The 23,080-nt window shown below is 40.9% G+C and overlaps 1 protein-coding gene across 6 annotated transcripts in view; it reads left to right on the top strand.

Moving 5' to 3' along the window:
• PPP3CA (protein phosphatase 3 catalytic subunit alpha) overlaps positions 1-23,080 on the top strand; it is a 2,125,362-nt gene that overhangs the window by 1,273,377 nt on the left and 828,905 nt on the right. For all 6 annotated transcript variants that reach the window (XM_044062110.1, XM_044062111.1, XM_044062112.1 and 3 more), the window contains exon 5: positions 9,268-9,413. In XM_044062110.1, the coding sequence (XP_043918045.1) occupies positions 9,268-9,413 (146 nt within the window). The remainder of the gene's footprint in view (positions 1-9,267; positions 9,414-23,080) is intronic.

The raw sequence follows: 23,080 nt of genomic DNA on the forward strand, positions 1-23,080 counted from the left end.
TTTCAGGTTCAACCTCCTAGGTTCAGCAGGAATTTTTTCTCTAAGCACTGGTCCTTTCCTGCACCTGGCAGACAGGGGCAAGGTAAGCCCTGCAGGGACACATCTTCCAGGCCCTTATCCCAGGGACAGCCGAGAACTAAACAATGGACCTCTTCCGTCTCAAAGGCAGGGAGTTCTAAGCCATCTTTCTATGGCAAAAATTCTCAATGACTCCTCCTCCCCCCTCTGCCCTCCTTTTACTCACCAGAAGCTAGGAGGAATGCTCTCCCTCTGCAAAGAAAATTGTTTTTCTGTAACAAAGGACCAATGGGTCTTAAGTATCATTTTTCAGGGATACAAATTCCCTTTCAATGAACTCCCAGTTCCAAGAGGGTACCCAAACTTGCCTCCAAATCAGTGGGTAGAGGCATTGAAACAAGTCCATACTCTCATATCCCAGGGAGCAGTTGAACCTGTTCCTACAGATCAAACAGGCAAAGGCTTTTATTCCAGACTATTCCTTGTTCCTATTAAAGAGGGCACTTGGCACCCCATCCTGGATCTGTACATGTTGAATACCTCCTTGGTGGTCTCCAAATTCAAAATGCTAACTTTGCAGCAGCTGCTGCCTATGCTGACCAAAAATGCTTGATTAGTGACCCTAGACCTAAAAGATGCCTACCTCCACATCCCGATTAGGGAATTCTGCAGGAAATTCCTGCACTTCAGAGCAGGCTCACAACACTTTCAGTTCTGCTTAGCCCCAGCCATAGCATTTTGCAGACAAAGAAATGTACAGATGTACCCATATCTGGACAACTGCCTCATTCAGGCAGAATGCAGAGAAAAGCTGCTCTAGGACCTCCTCTTTGTCAAAACTGTCCTAACTTCCTTAGGGTTCACCATCAACTAGAAGAAATCAAAGCAAACACCCTCCAGGAGGATTATTTTCTTGAGAGCACTGCTGGACACAGCATCCCAAATAGCCTTCCTATCCCCAGAAATGCAGAGCTTTCCGCCTCTTTACTTTACCCAGCTGGCTTCCAGAAGTCACATCATGGCGAGGAAGTTCCTGCAAGCCTTGGGGTATATGGCATCTTGCATCCTTCTAATTCCTCTGGCCAGACTTCACATGAGAAAACTTCAGTGGTATCTAAAGAACCTTTAGTGCCAGCACTCTCAGCTTCTAGAGACCTCTCTCCCTCTGATCCCCTGTATAAGGGCTGAGTTTCTCTGGTGGGCAGGGGCCTGTGCCAAGAAACAAGGGTCTTCCCTTCATCCTCCACCCTACCAAGCAGACCATCACCACTGACACATCAGACATTGCTTGGGGGCTCACCTAGCAGGCAGGTGCACCCAAGGTCTTTGGGATGCCCAGCACCTCCCCTTACACATCAACCTAAAGGAAATGATGGCAGTACAAAGGGCTCTGACATCCTTCAAACTCCACCTCAGGCCAGGGGTTCTCCTTATCAAAACAGACAACACCACAGGAATGTGGTACATCAACAAACGGGGAGGAACCCAATCTTACACTTTGTGCAGGCTTGCCATGACCCTCTGGCTGACAGCCTCCTCCATGGGATTACACCTAATAGCCCAATACCTACCAGGGATCAACAACACCCTGGCAGACCACTTAAGCAGAAACATACTGGATCCCCACGAATGGCAGCTCCACAGAAAAATCTTTTTGCAGGTCATTCAGTAGTGGGGAACTCCAGTGTATCTCTTTGCTTCTCACCTCAACCACCAGCTGGAAAAATTCTGTACCAGGGTGTATCATTACCTAGCATGGAGGGTGGATGCCTTGACCTTCCCCTGGAACTCCCTGTTTGTGTATGCATTCCCTCCTCTGCCTCTTATTCCCAAGGTACTGATCAAGATAAGGAAGGATAGAGCAAGGGCCATCCTCATTACTCCAGACTGGCCCAGACAGCATTGGTACCCCTTACTATGCAGCCTGACATCACAGCTTCTCAAGCAGCTACCCCTGACCTCTGACCTCTTGACTCAAGTGTGGGGGAAATGCTGCACCCAGACTTGCAGGCTCTCAAACTGTCAGCATGGCTAATGCTCTAAATGCAAACATGGAGCCCCTGTTAAACAAAACGATCCTAGACATTTATCACAGAGGCCAGAAGGCCCAGCACCAGAAAATCTTATCCAAGGAATTGGAAAAGATTCTGTTCCTGGAGCCAGAACAGAGGGGGCAATTCTGCCCACCCTTCCATTCCTCCTATCCTGGACTATCTAGCAGAGTTTCTCAGTAGTGGCCTCTCCTTCTCTTCTATTAAAATCCATGCCTCAGTCATTTCAGCTCATTTTGATACAGATCAGCTCCTGTTCTCACATCCTTTGATTAAACAATTCCTCAGAGAGGCGTCTAATGTCAGACCTCCGAGAAGGCGTACCACACCTGCCTGAGACCTGAGTTATGTTCTGGAAAAACTAACCTTACCACCCTTCGAACTGCTGCTTCAGCAGGACTGAAATACCTTTCCTGGAAGACCGCTTTCCCACTAGCCATCACCTCAGCCAGAAGGGTTTTAGAACTTCAAGCATTGATGGCCATTGAGCCCTTCATCATTTTCCATGCAGACAGGATCTCCCTGAGGACTAACCCCTCCTTTATGCCCAAGGTGGTATCTGATGTAACTCCCAACCAGGTCATGCATCTACCCACCTTTTTCCCTAACCCTCAAAACAAGGGGGAAAGAATTCTGCACTCACTGGACGTGCACAGACAACTCAGATGCTATCTGGACCATTCTAAACCCTCCAGGAAAACAGACCAACTTCTTGTCAGCTTCCCCCAGGGGCAGAGGGGAATCCCATTTACAAGCAAACCATTTCCAAATGGGTATCACACTGTATCCAGTTCTGTTACAGGTTACATGGGAAACGACCCCCTAAGTCTATTCATACCCATTCCACTAGGGCAGCCTCCACTTCCATAGCATTCCTCAGAGAAGTTCCCACCAGGGACATCTTGGAAGCTGCCACCTGGACCTCTGTCCATACCTTTACAAAGCATTACCACCTACCCCTTTTCTCTAAGGCTAGGGCAGAGTTTGCCTCTGCAGTTCTGCAGGGCATGCTTATGCATGTCTAGGTCTCTAATCCTTCCACCCCTCTCCTCAGCTTTGGGAATCCTCCCACAAGTAATGACTGCAACAGTGAAACACAAAGAACTTAGTACAGTTGTGTACACTTACCATAAATGTAGATGTTTGAGTGTATTCACTGTTGCAGTCCTGGTTTCCCACCCTCCTTCCCCCCATTATATCCTCTTTCCTTAGGGAGACATAAGCTTCTTATGTTGGCTTTTAGCCACCAGGACTACTTTACTGTATTTCCTCGGGCTTATGACTGGTTAGGGCAAGAAAAACTGATGTAGTGGCGTCGGCTGCCTTGCTTTATAGCACTGATGACCTTATGTCAGTCAACAAGCGTCAGCAGCCGACACAGAAAAAACATTGACTCTGTTATTCGGGCCAGCTGAGAGCTACCTCAGCAGGGATAACCCACAAGTGATAACTGCAACAGTGAATACACTCGAACATCTACATTTATGGTAAGTGTACACAACTGTACTTTCCAGGCAGTCTCATAGAAATTTTCAAGTCTGCAGATGGATAAGTTCACGTCAGACAAAAATTGCTAACTCCCACCTTCTCTTCACATTCCAGAGTTGTAGAACTTGAGTCATAGTTGATTTCTCTGTACCCTAGACAAAGTATCTGCTGTTGACCTTTGCACTACTTTTCCTAATTCCCAAAGTGTTAATGAAAGCAAAATAAGGGAGAGTAGATCTGTTTTTGTTGGTCCCATTCCAGCTCTGACAGGCTTGGATGTTGCTTGATCCATTTCAAAGTCAGACTTCAGATCCTCTTTCACAAAACATTAATCTATCGTGTCAGTGTCATTCCCAGCTCACCTTTTAATGAAGAGCTGGTATTTTTCCCCTCTGGTCATGTTCAACATGGATGTCATCAGACTGGGGGATATTGCTTGTTGACACAGTGGGGGCTACTGTGGTACACTTGAACCTGCTTGGATTCTCTAAGTCTCATTGTATTCAGCAAACATTTTCAAGGTGAGATAGTTAACATCTTGAAGGAAGCCAGAAGACCAACCACCAGAAAGTCATATTAGGCAGGAGCGTTCTTCCCGAGCAGTGTCAGAGTGCTTGACAGAACAGAACTGCTATCTACAGGTCTTGCCTTTATCACAGTAAAAGTACAGCTCCTAGCCATCTCTTGTTTACATACCCATGTTCCCCTAATCACTACACTCTGTTTAGTAAAGCAGTCTTCAGTGGGGTTTCTGCAAATAAAAACTCCTAGAAAACAAGTTCTCCCCTCTGTCTGAATTTAGAACTGCAGGAGCTGACAGCCATTTCATTAGAATCTACCATGTCAGTTGCACTTAAATTTCCTATCCTTATAATGTTTTACCATTATACCATTATATCGGCCAATTGGGTGTCTGAACTCCAGGCTTTCTTACACACCCATCTATGTACAATATTCTATAAAGACAGAATTAGCTTGAAAACTAGCTATAATTACGCCAAAGATAATAGCTGCACTGAGGCTTGGTCAGTCCATTCAGCTGTAAAGTTTAAAGGGGACAGGATTTTGCATTTACTTTATGTCCACAGAGGTACTACTTTAACAGACCAAAAGATAAGGAAAGGATACTGTGTGTATCCTTCCAACCAGGGAAAGAAGGCCTACCAGTTGCCAAACCTTCTCAAAGTGGCAGCAGCACTGTTACTGCAAATCATCAAAACAAAAAAAATGAACTTCCGAATGAAAGTTCATTCCATTATACGGATGGCTGCCATGTATCAGCCCAGGCCATTTAGGAATCAGGGAAACAGACATCTGTCTAGACGTTTCCAAGCTTTACATAGTAGATATTCCAGTCCAGAAGCAGGGCAGCCTTCACCCTAAACATCTGACAAGGTCTTCAGTAAAATGTCATGCTGTATTCTCTGTTGATCTCTGACATTGTCCTAGTGTCCATTGTGTAAGAAGGATTACTGTGTCCGTTGTGTAAGAAGGATTACTGTGTCCATTGTGTAAGACGTGTTACTGTGTCCATTGTGTAAGAAGAATGACTGTGTGCATTGTGTACGAAGTGTTACTCCCGGAGGAGTTCCTCTGATGAACATAGTTCAGCTGTAGGTGCAATTTACCATAACAGTAGATATTTAAGTAAGAGATTGCCACTGTGGTAAAAGATGTAATTTGCTCCTTCAGTACTGATTTTGGGAATGGAGTCTGCATGTCCTCCCTGTGGTCACGTAGGTTTCCTCCGGGTGCTCCGGTTTCCTCCCACATCCCAAAGACATGCTGTAGGTGGATTGGATACTCTAAATTGGCCCTAGGCGTGATTGCATGTGTGTGCCTTCTGTGGAAGGTTGGGCGCCGGGCTGGCAACTCGGCATCGTAAAAACTTCACTGCCAATCATGAGCTGACAGGTGATCTGCTGTGGTGATCCCTAACCGGGAAAAAGCTGAAAGAAGAAGAAGTAGTTGCAATGATTTTGGGAATGCTGTTTGCGGAAGTATGATGGACAGTTTCACTTGCAGAGCACCCCCCCCTCCTTCCATGTCTGTCCAACTCTTTCCCACTCAGCTGTCAGGACGTCTGTTGTATAAAGGAATGTCAGATGGTGTCGTCATCATATCATTCTTCCTTTATTTTGTGCAAACAGCTGAAGTCTTTGTTTGCATTGACAGTCTCTCGGGTCTGCCTGCTTTCACAGTTTTTAGGTTAAGGGCCCCACTGGGAAGAGAACATCCTTATTCTTGCAGTTTCTGTTTATTTTATTTTTTTATTTGTTACTAGTAGTAATTATAGATCTCTGGAACTAAGGTCAGTAGTTGTCTTGGGTGCAGGAAGCAGGTACTACAAAGAGATTTTCATAGTTTGTGTCTTTTGCCTAGGTGCGGAGCTGTATGTGCACAGTTGTCCCCAGTGGACTTCATAAGCACAGAGTGGAATCACTCCAGGAATACTTTTCCCAAGACCAGGATGCATGTCTGCTCCCAGTGTACCATATTCATAAGCCAAATTAGAATGGTCTGGCTGCAAGCCCATCAAAGAACACTGTTTCCCGAATAGAGGGATCATAAACTTGATCTCCAATTTATGTATGCAGAGGTTTCTTGAAAGCTTAACTGATTCAGGAATTTTGTTCCATAAATGTATAATTTGATGAGTTATGTAACTGTTCCTTAGTTTTGTTCTAGCTGCTGGAGTAAACAGTTTTAAATTCTCATGTTTGTGTGTTTTAGAACCTTTCTAAATTTCTACATCCAAAAATTGTCTGTAATATCTTACTATGAAAAACCTCATAAGCAAGTAACAGTCTTTCTCAAGTATGTTTATAATGCACTGATTTATTGTCTGCTGAAAATTCCTCTGAATTTCTTCAGAAAAGGTGGAAGCCTTCACAGAGATGGACAAAGGAGAATCCTGGAAACTGACGGCACTATGTTTGAGTCTGACAGCCCCCTAGGCTTGAAAACACTGGTGAAGTGTTTTTGCAGCCCTACTGTCTGATTTCTGCTTCTGTTGATAGCATAACCATTGGGAGGCTTCCATGCCATTAGCTGATAGCACTTGCTTGTGAGCTGCAGCCTTCATGCTGTTGGTCTGTCCTGGGGTCCCTCAGTGGACCATTGAATCTGATTCCTGTGTTGTCTTCAAGGCAGAGAATAGTCCCAAACATAGGCCCAGTGCCACTGATTCCAAATGGACGTTGGTCAACTTAAATCAGTCTAAGTTGAGTATCTTCATATCCAGACTCTCTCACGAGATCTGTTCAACATGGTTCAGGATTTCATGGGTTTTCTAAACTTCAGACAGTCAGTCTGTTGAGAACACACAGTGCCAGAAGTACCCTCTGCTAAAAGAAGAGAGCGTTCTCTCCAGAGAGACTGATACCTGAGACTGAGAGGTGGAAGAATTTGTTTAAGCAGATGTCTCCCCTGTGGTAGCTGCAGTCTGATTTCCTAAACTTAGACTCACTACTGGAGGATGTCTCTTTTGGACACAGCTGTATGTGGCAGTGCACATGTACTGGGTCCATACAGTAGAGTGTCGTCCAGCACTGGTACTTTGTTCTGTGCTTTAGAGAGGAGGAGGGGTAGGGGAATAGCAGCATGGTTGTACATGACACTGGACATTTTAGTAAAAAGCAGCTTCACGGATGTGGCCGCAGTGAGTAGGTCAAGGACAAGGTAAATGTAGTGTTCCTTAGCTACTTACAGTTATTTTTCTAAGTACTGTTTTCCCCCATGCCTGCCAACCATCAAGCCATCCCCAATCAGACATGAGCATATTGTTTCCCTCATACTTTGTACCCACAGCATGGGGCTAACCGTTGTCTATAGGGCTGTCATGCGGGTGACCATGGGGGTTCTGTGCACCCTTGCCAGCATCCTGACAGTGTTGTTATATTTGTAATAACCCTAAATCTCTCCCCTGAGTGGGGGACATTGGATGTGTGACCTGCATTATTTCATTGGCTACACTGTCTCCCCCAGCATGAATGCATCTTCCTATGCACACATAGTGAAAGTTGTCTCAGATGTTGTTTTGTGCCCAAACTCCCACCCCAGGGCCTTATTTTCCATTGTAGTCTCTCTTCTTTGCAGTACTTTAAAGGCTGTGTTGCATAATACCAAGCTGTGGTATTCTGGACTTTTTGCAGGTACTGATACTCTTATATTGTAATACAGTTGTAATCCAGCAAGTTCAGTGATAATGCTCTGTTAACGGGTGAAAAAATAACCTTGGTATAGCTTGGTTCTAATGTGTGAGCCTTTCTATAACAAGCTTGTTATAGAGACGTTCATACATCACAGTGTTGTTTTTGAGTTTTGTGCAGCTGCACATAACAGCAGCCACCACAAAAATGTATTGCAGAAACCTTCTGGCAGCTATAAAAGTTAATACACTTAGTGCTGCCACAGAAGTAAAACACACAGGTGTGGCAAAGCACAGGGTCTATGAGTTTTTAAAACTGTTTCATTTTGCTTCTAGCTGTGCTGTTGCACACACAGTATGCTGTAACTGAGATGGTAGCTAGGTATTTCTTCAACTGCATTCTGTCTTGCGTAACAAACGTGATTTTAATGTGCATATCAAACAAAATCAGGTACGTATAACATAACAGTTAATTTAAAAGTAAGTTAAACAGGGTTTTTTTATAGAATATAGGAATATCTCCACGAGTGTAATTCTTTATACCTGGTTCTGTAAACGTATAGGAAGTAGCAACTCGGGTACTGAAAGAGCGGAGATGGGAGCCAGCTCACCCATTCTGGGGGGAAGAGGGAGTGGTTCTGATTGGCTGATCACCATCATGTAAAGAGAGGCTTGGAAGGAATTGAAGTGGCCAGGACTGGGGATATGGTAGCCCTTCTAGCTTGTGAGTGGTATTGGATAAGCAAACAAGGGGAAGGGGGTGAGATGCCATGCACTGATGCATGTGTTACCAGTCAGGCACTTAATTATGACTTTAATAGTAATGCTGTCATTGTTGGAATGCTGGTGAGGGCACAGTCCACCTCTGTGGCTTCTGGGATGGCAACTCCTGTAGTAGGCTTTTGCTAGATGAGGTGAAGACATGTGGAGGTGATGTCTCACAGACACAGAAGCACAAATTAATAAGTGTCATTTTTTTGGTATGGTTTATGTAGAAGTAATATGAATTGTGCAAGTCTCTGACATATTCTGATAAGCTCCATGTGCATTTCAAAAGCTTGAGCGCAACCATTTTATCATGTGTACTTAAAGTTATGTCAGGAAATTCATCTTTTGAGCTTCCCACCCATCTAATCTTGAGGTGAATTACTGATATCTTTTCTAAAACACTACACAGTAAACTGTTTGCGATCAATGACCGGTTTATAGTTCTATATGTCTGTTTATACTACATTGCCTGTCTTTGAGGAGATATTGTACTCTGTGGAATCTTATTGAATTGAATGAGCACCTCTATTTAGTCTTCGATGTATACTGTTGATCCTTCTGCATATGATTATGAGGCCTTAGCTATGTGTAGTTTGTGTTGAAATTCATGAGGCATAAAAGGGAGGAATGATGTTGTAACGACTAGGTTTTTTGACTACTATATTTGTTAAGATGTCATCCCAAGCATGCCTAACCTCTTTTTATCATTTTCAGTAATGGTAGGTACATTTTGTGTTTGTGGGGTGTAGGTTTTTTCATTTATGGAGCTGTCTGTGTCTCTCTATTGAACAGGTAAAATCAAGTATTCAGAACGAGTATATGATGCATGTATGGATGCCTTTGACTGCCTTCCTCTGGCTGCCCTAATGAACCAACAGTTTCTCTGCGTGCATGGAGGTTTGTCACCAGAAATCAACACTTTAGATGATATCAGAAAAGTAAGTAGTGTTCAGAGATAATTGCATGCTTATTGTAACATGCACTCAAAAGTAGCTGATTTTGTGTGCTGTGAGCTGTGAAGAAGTTTGACTCTGGGTGAAGGATGGATATTGTGAAATTGTGCTGCTCATCAGTCTTGGACATTAAAACGTGTGTACTACATTACTGTGTTTACAGTACTGTAAAAAGGCACAGAGTGATACCGTGCAGCTTAGACAGTTATTTCTGGTATTGCTACAGAATTGCCTAAAACTCACTGCAAGTGTGAAACTCTGAGGCACAGCTGTTGGGTCTTGAAGTGTGAAAAGCTTAAAAGCAGAGGAGGATGAGCCATTAATCATTTGCAATTTTGCAGAAACCATGTACTATGGTTTGTGAGAAATTGAGATTTCACAACAGAGAATGATTATTGAAATATTAGATCACAGCACTTTGGATATAGTGACTTAAAGCTCAAACCCCTGAGCTCCATTCAAAATGTTCAAATCACAGCACTACCAGCAAATAGATTCTTCAGTCCTCATACATCATTCAGGGAATTCATTCACTTCGTGAAACCATTATAGTTTGCTCCAGGGTCCCACTATGAACTCTAAAAGGAAATGCCATGTTCTGCAGCTGGACTTTTTAGTTATGCTTGTATAGTGTCTGGTACTTTGCAGACTCCCCTTCTTAACACTGGGTCATGATTATACCAGTCTTTGGCTTTCTGTATGTCCAGTGTAGAATTTACCTATACGACTGTGACATTCCATGCCACATGCTATCAAATTCCTTCCCTTAACCACATATTGTCAAGAAATCCATCCTGAGAAATGAATAATTTAGCAGTGTGACATCTGGATAAGGCCACTAAGTGATTAGAGAACTTGTTATACATCTGACTGTAACATGGGGTAAGGAAAATACCTAAGGAAGTCAAAAGGCAAGGGAGTTAATAAGCATGGGTTTACATCATATCAGGGAGAGGGCATTGGATTTCCCAGTGCATGCTTCACTCCTAGTAACATCTACAAGAAGAGCCAGTAGCAATGGCTTGCCTGCAGTCCTGGTTTGGGGTTTGCATACTGTATTCCATGGCCATTGCACATCACACCCTTTTGAGTTGTGGAGAAGCAGCAATGAAAAAGTCATCTCCATGAATTTAGAGTGCTAGATGCCAGTTGCCCATTCACCCCAACTTAACATGAGAATGGAAAAACTGATGAGAACGAAGAAAAGACTTTTAAGGTCAGTAGCGACTTGAGTGGTGGGAGGCAGAGCACGCAAAACATATGAATCTGGTTGTCTGATGTGAACTACAGTCTGCCAGCTCTGCAGCATGCAAGGCACAGTCTACAAGTACATTTTGATTTACTCAAAAGCAGTATGAATGCCGTCTTCAAACAGACAAATGAAATGAAAAGAACCAGCAAAGAAGGGAATTGTGGGCATATTGATGCACCATCACTGTGTCAGTAGCTGTCCATTTAAATGTTCTCTTGTGTACTGTATCTTTACATATTTGACCAGCATACCTCTAAAAATGGTAGATTGAGAAGGAGCTACAGAACTGGCACTTGGTATACAAATGTAATATTTTTTTGGTGTACCATAGGCTAATATATTCAGACACACACATGACCCTTTAAAAGCATGAAAGAATGGTTGTTAGTTGCTTTTCCATTCTGATGGAAATGTATATTTGACTGGTTTATAAAGCATGTTCCAGGTGAGTCTTAAGGAGCTAAAGATTGAACAGAAGTTGACTGCGGTGAAAAGATTGTGTGTAATGTGCAGGACAATGGCATTAAGTCATGAACACAGTTTTGTGTATTCTAGAGTAGATTTTGCTCATCACACAATGATCCATAGTGTCAATTAAGGAAAGAAAAATTTGGCTACTCTTGTCTTGTTTCCTTGTGTTGTGTTCCTGTGCCATTCGTGTTCCTTGATGCATTCCATGTTGGGTTTGTACGGAAATGCAGACAATTTTTGTATGAGTTTACTTACATTTCTCTGAGAACTAATTGCCTATTTCATCCACAACCCAAAAATGGAAGACATCTGCATCACACAAGTGTTTGACAATATTTCTTTAATTGTCATACTCAAAGTGGCTTAATATGTTCTTGCATGGTATATGATTTCATTTTACACTTGTTTTTTTGCCTCACTTGTGTAATTTTATGTTTGTATTGAATGCACTGAGGTGCGAAGAATATTTGCTATGACGATTTCTCTCCATTGACCTACACTTAGAGTATGTGGGTTTCCTTCTTTTTCACTCTGGAGTGATGTATTGTCGTTTTTTGTTACTAGCTATCTGTTGTAGTGTTCATTACATTTCGGTGCCAGGCTTAAAGGGGCACCTTTTGTTTTTTTTCAGACTTGGAAACTGTACTTCCAAGCTTTCGTTTTATTTCCCTTAGTGTGGTAAATTGGTCACCTGGCTGGTAACACCCATAAAAAGGCTGACTGCAGTCCTGCCTCGAGAATCCAAGATGTGCATAGTTATTTTCTTAATGCTATTAAAGTCTGAAGTTTAGATACTCTTCGTTTGCACGGTGTCAGAGTTAATACAATAATACAGTAAATGCCAGAAGGAAGTAATGTGGAATTTGTGAAAAAAAGACTTGTGTGTAGTGAAACAGCTCCAGTATGAAATTGGTAAGAGTACAGTTTGTGATGATTTTATTTATGTCACTCCTGGTTTGGATTAAAGGGAATGAAAAACACTTTGTGCTGAGAAAAAAGTGCCATTTTTGGAGTTGCACTTGAGATTGTTGGCCCCTGGAGTAGCATGTCTGCAGGTGTTTGTAGCCCTGCTCTTCTTCCTTGACTGCTGCAAACCTGTTGTGTCTAGAGCTAGCAGGCTTACTGTGAAGGAAAACAGTACGGTTAACGTTAATCCCCGGAACCTCCATGAGGATGACAGCACCACTGCTTAGAGGGATGTATGCACCATGGGGCTGTAACTCCTTAGGGATCAAATGGCTAAGTAGCCAGAGAGAGACTGATTGGCGAGATGGGGACATAAGGCTACATTACACAAGGAAGGCACTGGTGCCTCTACAATGGTTGACACCAAACTTTCTAGCCTCTGGAACAGGCTCTGCAATGAAAACAGCCTTTGTGAATTTTTTTGTTTTAATAATTATTCATTGAAATTTAGTTTTGCAAGGTAACAGAAGTAAAGTTTTAAAGCCATTGAAGCATCATGTTAAATAATTAAGTCATATACCTTAACAGAAAAGAAGAAAATCAGTTGAAAACATTACTATCCCTCAGACCACCCCCACTTGCTACCTATTAAGCTGCTCGAATTCGTTTGCTTCTAGCAGGTAGAACCACCATAAAAGAGAGTGGAGGTGAAACAGCTTTCTCAGTGGGTTAGTTCCTTTGTGATAAAGTTACTGTAGAAGATTGTGTGTGTGTGTGTGTGTGTGTGTGTGTGTGTGTGTGTGTGTGTGTGTGTGCGTGTGTGTGTGTGTGTGTGTGTGTGTGTGTGTGTGTGTGTGTGTGTGCGTGTGTGTGTTGGTTGTACCTTTAAGAAGTGTTTTAAGCTCAGTGCATGCATATAAATAGCAAGCAAGTGCTAGCTTCAGTGCCATTTTAAGAGTGCAGCCAGTGAGTTAGCATCTGTGAGTGTAATAGCTAGTTTGTTTCTAAGTTTATCTATGTTAAAGTTATTAAGCTTCAATTCTGATGTGTTTGTACATAATAAAGCTGCTTGGACAGAACCCACTAAGACTCGTCTATTTTATCCTGACTGGACGAGTGACATGGTGTCAGAAACGGGATTCCAGAGACTGCTTTTCAGAGCTACGAGGTGCAGAGATAACAGTGAAGATAAACTAAGAGAAACAAGCATGAAAGAGAGCCAGAAACAAACCAAAGATAATGAAAACTTGCACGACAATTTATTTTATTAAAAATATAAAATGGAAGATTTCAAGGGCACAAACTACATTATTAAATAAGTGAGAGGCACAAAAGGTTAATTAATTAAACAAAATGTTTAAACTTAAGATATTTGATAAAACAATTATCAGAAAAGCACATAAGGGGTTCAGAATTACCTCAGAATTGCAAAATTGGCATGTTTAGAGTAAAACGAGCACAAGAAAAGTAAGTCTGGCATGGAAAAAGATTAAATGAGCAAAACAAATATAATATGGGCAAAAGGGGCACATTAAGCTTAAAAAAGCAAGGTGACTGCATTTCTTTTTGGCAAAGTACTATGTTTTGGCATAACTACTATTTCACATTGTATTCAGGGCATAACTAGAGTTATTCAAAGTGTGTCAAAGTGTGTAAAAGTGCGTGCAGTGTGTGCTTATTACTGTGCATTTATTCCGAAGAGTTTGTGTGCAGAGTGCAACTATTTCATGAAGTACAGTCAAAATGCAGCTATTTCAAAAAGTTTCTTATATTAGGTGTGTCTATTTGCAAAGTGCCGACATTACAGAGTGTTGCTTGCACTGTAAAAAGTTATTTAGCAAAATATAGCCATTTTGGGAAAGTTTCAGTGTGCTGTGTAGTGGTTATTTGCAAAGTGCAGTTATTTTGAAATGTTTCTTACACTGCTAAGAGATGATTTCTTACAGTACAGTGATTTCAAGAGTATTACAGTGCCCAAGAGACTTATTTTGCAAAGTTCAGTTATTCAGAAGCTTGTTGTGCTATTGGGCATAGTTAGAAATACTGGCATAAATTTCTGGCATATGTATGTATATGTACATATATATATATATATATATATATATATATATATATATATATATATATATATATATATATATATATAATGTGTGTGTGTGTGTGTGTGTGCATACTTGCAAAACCCTTCAGTGATATGTGTTAATAAGGCAGATGGATTTCGAAAACTGTCACCATTGGTGTTTGATTAGAATATTGCAGAGAATTGGAGAATATTTGTGCAAGAATACAGTATTTTTATACAGTTAGCTTATTCTGACAAAGATGCATGCACCAGGGCATTCATTTTGCTAAACCTAGCTAGATCAGAGGACACTGAAAGAGGGTGTTTGTGTATGCACCAGCAGTGTATGAGGGAGAAGGTGAAAACAGTTATATTGTTCTACAGGCTGAATCATGGGAAGACCTCGAGCGTTTAAAGGGCAAGGTCAGGGAAATGTGTAACACCCAGATAAATATTACATTAGGGAGGCATTTGTTTTACGCAAGAGATCAAAAACCAGGAAGAAACTTTTGCAGCTTACAGTGGATATAAAATGTGTATACACCCGTTAAAATGCCGTTTTTTTTGTGATATAAAAAAATGAGACCACAATAAATAATTTCAAAACTTTTCCCACCTTTAATGTGACCTGTAACCTGTAAAAATTCAATTGAAAAACAAGCAAATCTGTTAGGGGAAAAATATAAAAAAAGTATGGTATGCTGGTTGCATAAGTGTGCACACCCTTAAAGTAATACTTTGTTGAAGCACCTTTTGATTTAATTACAGCATTCAGTCTTCTTGGGTACACACTTGCCATCAGTTAAAGAGACTCTGATTAACCCCAAATAAAGTTCAGCTGTCCTAGTAGGATTTTCCTGACATTTACTCAGTAGCCTGCTACAGCAAAAGCCATGGTTCGCAGAGTGCTTACAAAGCATCAAAGGGATCTCATTACTGAAAGGTATTAGTCAGGAGAAGGGTACAAAAAATTTCCAGAGCATTGGATATACCATGGAATACAGTGAAGACAGTCGTCAAAAAGTGTAGAAAATATGGGACTTGGAGTGATGTTGCAAAAAACTGGGCCTCCCCTCAAAATTGATGAAAAGACAAGATGAAAACTGATCAGGGATGCTGCCAAGAGACCTACGGCAACACTGAAGGAGCTGCAGGAATTTCTGGCAAGTACTGGTTGTGTACTACATGTGACAGCAATCTTCCATATTCTCCATATATCTGGACTATGGGGTATGGTTGCAAGACAGAAGCTTTTTCTTACACAGGAAAACGTCCAGGCCCTGTTAAAATTTGCAAAACAATACATCAGTTCTTCCAAAAGCATGTGAAAAAATGTGTCATGGTCTCATGAGACCAAGGTTGAACTTTTTGGCCACAATTCCAAAAGGAACATTTGGCGCAAAAACACTTTGCATCACCAAAAGAACACCATCCCCACAGTGAAGCATGGTGATGGCAGTGTCATGCTTTTAGGTTTCTTTTCTTCAGCTGGAACTGCGGCTTTAGTCAAGGTGCAGAGAATTTTGAACTGTTCCAAGTACCAGTCACTTTTAGCCCAAAACCTTCAGATGTCTGCTAGAAAGCTGAAGATGAAGAGGAAGTTCACCTTTCAACATGACAATCACCCCAAGCATACATCCAAATCAACAAAAGAATGGCTTCACCAGAAGAAAATTAAAGTTTTGGAATGGCCCAGCCGGACCGCAGACCGAAATCCAATACAAAATCAAGATGTGCCATGCTGATAGACTCCTACCCAAGAAGACTAAATGCTGTAATTAAATCAAAAGGTGCTTCAACAAAGTATTAGTTTAAGGTTGTGCACACTTATACAACCAGTGTATTGTATGTTTTTTATTTTTTTTATATTTTTTCCCTAACAGATTTGTTTGTTTTTCAATTGAGTTGTACAGGTCACATTAAAGGTGGGAAAAGTTTTGAAATGATTTATTGTGGTCTCATTTTTTTATGTCACAAAAACCTGGCATTTTACCAGGGGTGTGTACACTTTTTATATCTACTGTATATAACTGACCTGAGAAACTAAGCTAAAACATGTCGGTTTAATGACTTAAAGGATGAGTTGATTAAGGACAGACTTGTGTGTGGTATTAGTAGTGCTGCAGTGAGAAAGATTTTGCTTCATGACAGTGATTTAATGCTGAGTAAAGCTACTGAGATTTGTGAAATCCATGAAGTTACGGAAAGGCACACAAGTAAGCTTGCAAGTGATAAGAGCATGGTTTCAGCAGGCTCCAGAGCAAATGTAGGCATCATGCAACACGTGGTTAGCAGAAGCAGGCCTAAGCACATGACACCTGCCACCCCTGCAGGATGCCTATGTAAAACCTGTAGTTTTCCAGCAAGTTCTAAGAAAAGGACATGCCCAGTGCAGTACAAGGGTGAATTAGCAATACTCAAATCCAGCTTTATTGTTAACTGTCACAATTGTGGTGCCAATAATGGGTCTAAAAGAGAAAAATGCTTAGCATTTGGTCAGCGATGCCATAAGTTTGAAAAATGGAACCATTTTCAAAAGTTTTGCAAATGAAGTAAACCTTGCAGTTATAAAGAAGGGTCACTTAAAACCAAGTTGATCATGTAGAGAGCTGCAATTCTGCTTTCTTCGTAGATGGTGTATCGGGTAATTAGGGAAAAGGTTGATGTAGTAAATTTGTTGGCAAAGAATGAAGTGTTTTGTACTGTCCAGATCAATGATAAAACCACCAAGCTTAAAGTGGACACTGGCTCAAAGTGTAAAGTTATGTCAGCAGACACATTTGATAAGGTGAGAAGTAATGAACAAGTCAGTGGGGCTAGTAGTGCGAAACTTGTTGCTTGTGGAGGTGAAGAAATTCAAACCGAAGGCTCAGTAGTGCTTTCATGTAATTTGGCTAGGAACTGTTACATCTTATTATTCTACGTAGTCTGAAGACCTGTGCAGTCATTATTGGGTCTCGAGACAGTTTGGGAATGAATTTGCTTTCTTTTACCAAAGAAGTTCATCATATAAGCACATACCCTAATTCAGATTTTACTGAAGGTGTTTTCTCAGAGTATGCTGATGTTTTCGATGATAGGTTGGGCAAACTTCCAGTTGTGTATTCTATGAAATTAGACCCAGAGATCAGTCGAGTCGTCAGACCAGCAAGAAAGGTTCAGATAGCTATGCAATAAAGTTAAACTCAGTTGGATTAAATGGTCCAGAAAGGTGTAATCTGTCCAGTTACAGAACCAACTGAATGGGTGTCATCCGTGGTAGCAGCCCACAAAAAAGGCTCAGATGAAGTCAGAATATGTATTGACCCAAGAGATTTGAACAAAGCATTAAAGAGACAGCGTTATTCAATGAGTGCAGGCAAGGAAGTCGCAGCCCTAATACCAAATGCAACTGTTTTTTCTGTCTCGGTTGCAAAAAGTTCATTTTGGCAAGTGATGCTTGATCACAAGTCCTCATTACTGACTACTTTCAGTACCGCATTTGGCAGATATAGATCCCCCAGGATGCAATTTGGAATAAATTCTGTAAGTGAAGTCTTTCAGAATGCAATGGAGAAAATTTTTCAGGTTATTCTTGTGCCGTAGTAGTAGATCATCTATTAGTTGGAGGCAATGGTGAAGCAGAGCATGACAGAAACCTTAAAGTTCTAGACAGAGCATGTGAAGTGAACTTAAAAGCTCAGTCCTCTGAAGTGCAAATTCAGACTACCAGAAGTTACATTTGTAGGTCATTTATTTACAAGCACTGGCTTGCGACCAGACCCGTCCAGCCAAGCAACCATTCTTGAGATGCCAGCTCCAGATAATGTTCAGGCTCTACAATGTTTTCTTGGTATGGTCAACTGTTTAGACAAGTTTATACCAGACTTCAGTGAGTTGACAGCACCTTTGAGAGAGCTGATGTGCAAAAATGTTATATGGTCTTGCTTGGAACAGCACCAGAAGGCATTTGAAGACCTTAAGCAGAAAATTGCCACCCTTTCTACATTGTGATACTATGGTGTCAGTAAACTAGTAACTCTTTCCTGTGATACTTCAGAATTTGATCTTGGTGCAGTTATTCTTCAAGAAGGCAGACCAGTAGCCTGTGCATCAAGAACTCTTACCCAAATTGAAATGCAATATGCTCAAATTGAGAAAAAGATTTTTGGCAATACTATTTGCATGTTTCAAGTTTCATGATTATATCTATGGTTGAGCTATTCAGATTGAAACTGATTACTAACCTCTAGTTACTATTCTGAAAAAGCCTGTGTATTCAGCTCCAGCGAGATTACAAAAAATTATGCTTAAATTGCAAAAGTACAACTTCAAAATCTGGCTAATACCTTAACCAGATTGCCCAGAAGTACACAGGACAGCTTCATGCAGAGAATTTTGAGTTTGACGTCATGCAAATGCATAATTTTTCTACCACGACACCTGAGCTGAGAGATCATACAAAGACTGATCCGATTTTGCAAAAGCTCAACCATTGCATTAATGTTGGATGGCTATCAAAGCAGTCTAGTGTAACACCTGAAATGCAAACTTATTTTCCTTACAGAGATGAGATATTGGTGGAAGATGGCATTATTTTCAAAGGTCCTAGAATTGTTCCTGCTTCCTTAAAACATGAATATATCCTGATTTTGCATCGTGATAACCCAGGTTCCAAATCTACCAAAAGAAGGGCGAAAGAACTAGTATTTTGGCCTTCTCTAGTAAAAGACGTTGATAAAGTATTTTCTTCTTCTTCAGTATGCAGTAGTACTAAACCACTTCAGCTAAGTCAAGTTTCTCAATTACCTTGGTCAGCAGTAGCCACTGATATATTTGAGTGGAACAATCAGAATTACTTAATGTTGGTAGACTCTTATTCGAACTGGTTTGAGATTGATTTATTACCTAATCTAACGTCCACTGCTGTTATCACCAAGTTGAGACATCATTTCTCAGTCCATAGTAGTCCACACAAAAGATATTTCTGACAATGATGCTCAATTTACAAGTCAGTTGTTTCAGAAATTTGCAAAAGAATGGAACTTTGTACATGCCACTAGTAGTTCATAATATCCACAGTCAAATGGACTAGCTGAACATGAAGTACACAGTGCAAAGCAATTACTTGAGAGGTCAAAGCGTGATAATACCGATGTCTTTTTGAATGTACTTAATCTCAGAAACATACCTCATGATGATGTACTTGGCTTGCCTGCTCAGAGACTTCTATCTAGGCAAACCAGAACAACATTGCCTATTAGTTTGTTGAGGTTTAAAGCTAACAACAACAGAACATTCAGAGCCCAATTTTTCAGAAAGCACTCTTTCCAGAAGCCCGGGTATGATAAATCAAGCAGATTTCTTCATCCATTGAAAGAAGGAGAGACAGTGAGGATACAAATGGTGAAAGGTTTCAACCGGATTGGTCAAGTAACAGGTATATGTGCTGAGCCAAAATCCTACTTTGTAGAATATGAGGGTGTGCAGTACAGGAGAAATCACAGACATCTTCCTATATCAGAATCAATATCGCAGCATTGTTCATATGATACAGACACTAGATCTCCGTGCAATCCAGACAATGTTCCTGTTGCAGAACGTACAACTTCTACCTCCATTCCTGATGTCCCTAAAGTTGAACATTCAGCAGAGACTGTCCTAGTTGCTAGACCTAATTCTGATTTCTGTGTCACACGATTTGGTCGTATTTGCAGACCTAGTGTGAAATACAACCTGGACAGAATTGTTGGTATGTGTTTAGTTCTGTATAATTGCATGAAAAATACTTATTTGTATTCATTGCATGTCAGTTAATGTCGTCAGTATTGCATGACTGATTTCTGAAAGGAGGAGGATGTAGAATAGTGTGTGTTGTATGTTTCAGAAGTGTTTCAAGTTCGGTACGTGCATATAAATAGCAAGCACATGGTAGCTTCAGTCCCATTTTGAGAGTGCAGCCAAGAGAGTGAGCATGTATGAGTGTAATAGCTAATTTGTTTATAAGTTTATCTACGTTAAAGTTATTACGCCTCAGTCCTGATGTGTTTGTACATAGTAAAGCTGCTTGGAGAGAACCCACAAAGACTCATCCATTTTATCCTGACTGGACGAGCAACAGTTACTGTCTTGACACACAAACAATGGAAAAACTTCTTAATCAGGAAGGTGGTCTCATATGCTGTCTATAGAGCCATAATCAAAAGTAAAGGGAACATTGGTTAACTAAGTATAAATCTGTCCTGTTTAGTTTTGCCATCTAGATAAAACCAGGCAACCGCACTATACAAGAAATCGGAAGCCTCTCAGCCTGCATCCACAAAGACGTTCTTTTATGGGGGTGAACTGTATCCTGATTTTTCTGGAATTAAATACACATGGTGGATTTTTATTTCTTCTTAATTTATTTTTTTTTTAAATGAAAAATAATGTACTTGGGATGCGAGTTCCAAAATCCAAATACCCGTAAATGAGAAAATAACATCTATTGATTCCAGTTACCCAGTACATCAATGAAATACTTCCATGGACAAGGCAACTGACAGTTAACCAAGCTGAATGACACCTTTTTCTTAAGATTAGTACATTACCAGATGTTAAGGGCCCATAAGGTTTGACCGTTCTAGTGACCTTAAGTTTTAAAACGTTATTGGCCTTTTAACTTTGATAAGAAACATAAGCTTTCAACCTTTATTCATCTAAAATATATCCGTATGAAAAACATCATTCACTAACACTTTAAGAATTGTTGCTCTTCATCTTGATTGAGACAGGCAGCCATACTGATGGAGGACGCATCCCTTTGGAAGGACAGTTGCTGAAAACACCTATCATTGTACATAACCATTCTACATTTTCTAGCGAAGAATCATACAAGACTGAAGCAAAAACTCTCAGAAGGAGTTTGTCAGAGGAGTCATATCTAAGAAAAAAATGTAAATTCAGATGGATTTGACTCCTGAAACCATTCCTTGAAATTCAACAGTATTTGAGCAAAAATAAGCAAAAAAAAAAAAAAAAACCTCAAGATTCAGTATGTTACATCCCCCTTTTGTAACAAACATCAGCATTTGCGTGTTTTCTAGAGATTCCCTGGGGAACCCATCTCCAGATGACTTTCATCCCTTCCCTAGAGTACCACAGTTTTTTTTTTTTTTTTGGGTGGGCAAAGCATTTTATAAAAATATCTTAATGCAGTCTAAGCTTCATTAAAGAAAGTTTGTTATTCCCAGCTTTTTGCGGCTTCTGGTGTTTTTAATGATACAACTTGTAATTCCAGCAACCTGGCTGGCCGTGTGTGTGTGTGTGTGTGTGTGTGTGTGTGTGTGTGTGTGTGTGTGTGCGTGCGTGCGTGCGTGCGTGCGTGCGTGTGTTATCCTGCACAACTGAATTCAGTTAATATTCTGTACATATTTTCAGTAACACTGTTAAAGAAATGGATAGCTATAGTTCTTTCCTCCCTCCCTCTGGCCACGCAATGCTGCTTAAACCCACTGTGCTATGCCAGCACACAGCAGCATGTACTATAAAGAATACATGTTATTCACTTATCACTGTTTATTTAAAAGTATTTAAAAGTATTGGATACACCTGGATTCGAACCTAGTATCATCTGGGCCCAAAAAGAAATGTCAGTGCATTTACACCTGCTGACACAGAATCTATTAAGCAGCAGGTATATTTCATAGACTCACTACTAACTCTCAGACTTCAGCAATGCGGCTTGCATTTGTGCACTGCTTAGCTATGCGCAAACATGTATAGTATTGGAAATGTGTATTGCTCATGCGTATCGCTTTGCCAACCATTGAGCAAAACCCACTGTTCGCTGCCCTATGGAAAAGTAAATATATATTACTTCTATTTACTGTCCATTTCCTTTCTGTGACATGAAATTACACATGGAAACATAAGCTGAAGGCTCTATCTAACAGTATGTGACATGTTTACAATACAGCCATGTATTGCCTCCCCCAGGCATTGCAATCCTGGTGTCTCAGTTCTTTTTCCACACATATATCACATACACTATAGAAGTTAATATCAAATGTGTGATATGCAATGCACATCAATCTGTTAACATGAAGAACTAGAACTACTAACCCATAACCCTAAAAATCCTTATCTGCAAGGATAAGGAAGGGAATCAGCATGGACCTTTTCCACAGGGGCATAGACCTCTTGACCCTGACCCATTTTGGTTCTGTCAAGTGTAGAGCTTGCTTATTAAATTTAGTGGACTTCTTTATTACTGACCCCAAAGACCTGGATGAGGGATAACGAAACATACCACCTATGATGATTTACCTAAGGCCTTTGACACTGTCCACTGTTCATGTATCATATGTTCATGTATCATAGAGAAAATCTCCCATCTGGGAATTAACCCATACATTACTAGATGGATAGCCAACTAGCTCACCGACAAAACACATACTGTTAAAGTTGGGGACTGCACCTCCACCACTAGACCACTTATGAGTGGAATACCACAAGGATCTTTGCTGGTCCCTCAACTGTTCGGAAACTATTTCTTTTAAGTCAAGGCAAAGGTAGATGGCTAGTGGCTTACCAGGTTTACAGATGACGGTCAACTGGATGCAGTCATATAGAGTCCCACAATGATGTTAATGTATTACAGACAAGACTGACACAGAGAAATGAATGGTGCCAAACTCACGGACTGAACATTAAAGCAAAAAATGCCTCATTGTCCCCCTTGGCAATGAAGTACCCCTGCTAATTATCATATACATACCACCCCTCTAAGCTCAAACACAGTGTTGCGACACTTGGGAACACATGTTAATAGTCATCTACACTTCAAGTTCTGTGTGTCCATAGTGGTGAGCCACACATTCTACATTGCACTCCTCACAAATGAGGCCATTACATCCAAGACCAGGGAGTACATAGCTTTGCTGTACTTTAGAGTATAGGGCTCCCTTCTGTCTATACCTCACCAGACACCTGCTGCAACTG

Source organism: Protopterus annectens, chromosome 2.part1 (assembly GCF_019279795.1).
Source record: "Protopterus annectens isolate FY-2018-M chromosome 2.part1, PAN1.0, whole genome shotgun sequence".
NCBI classification, from domain to species: Eukaryota; Metazoa; Chordata; order Ceratodontiformes; family Protopteridae; genus Protopterus; species Protopterus annectens.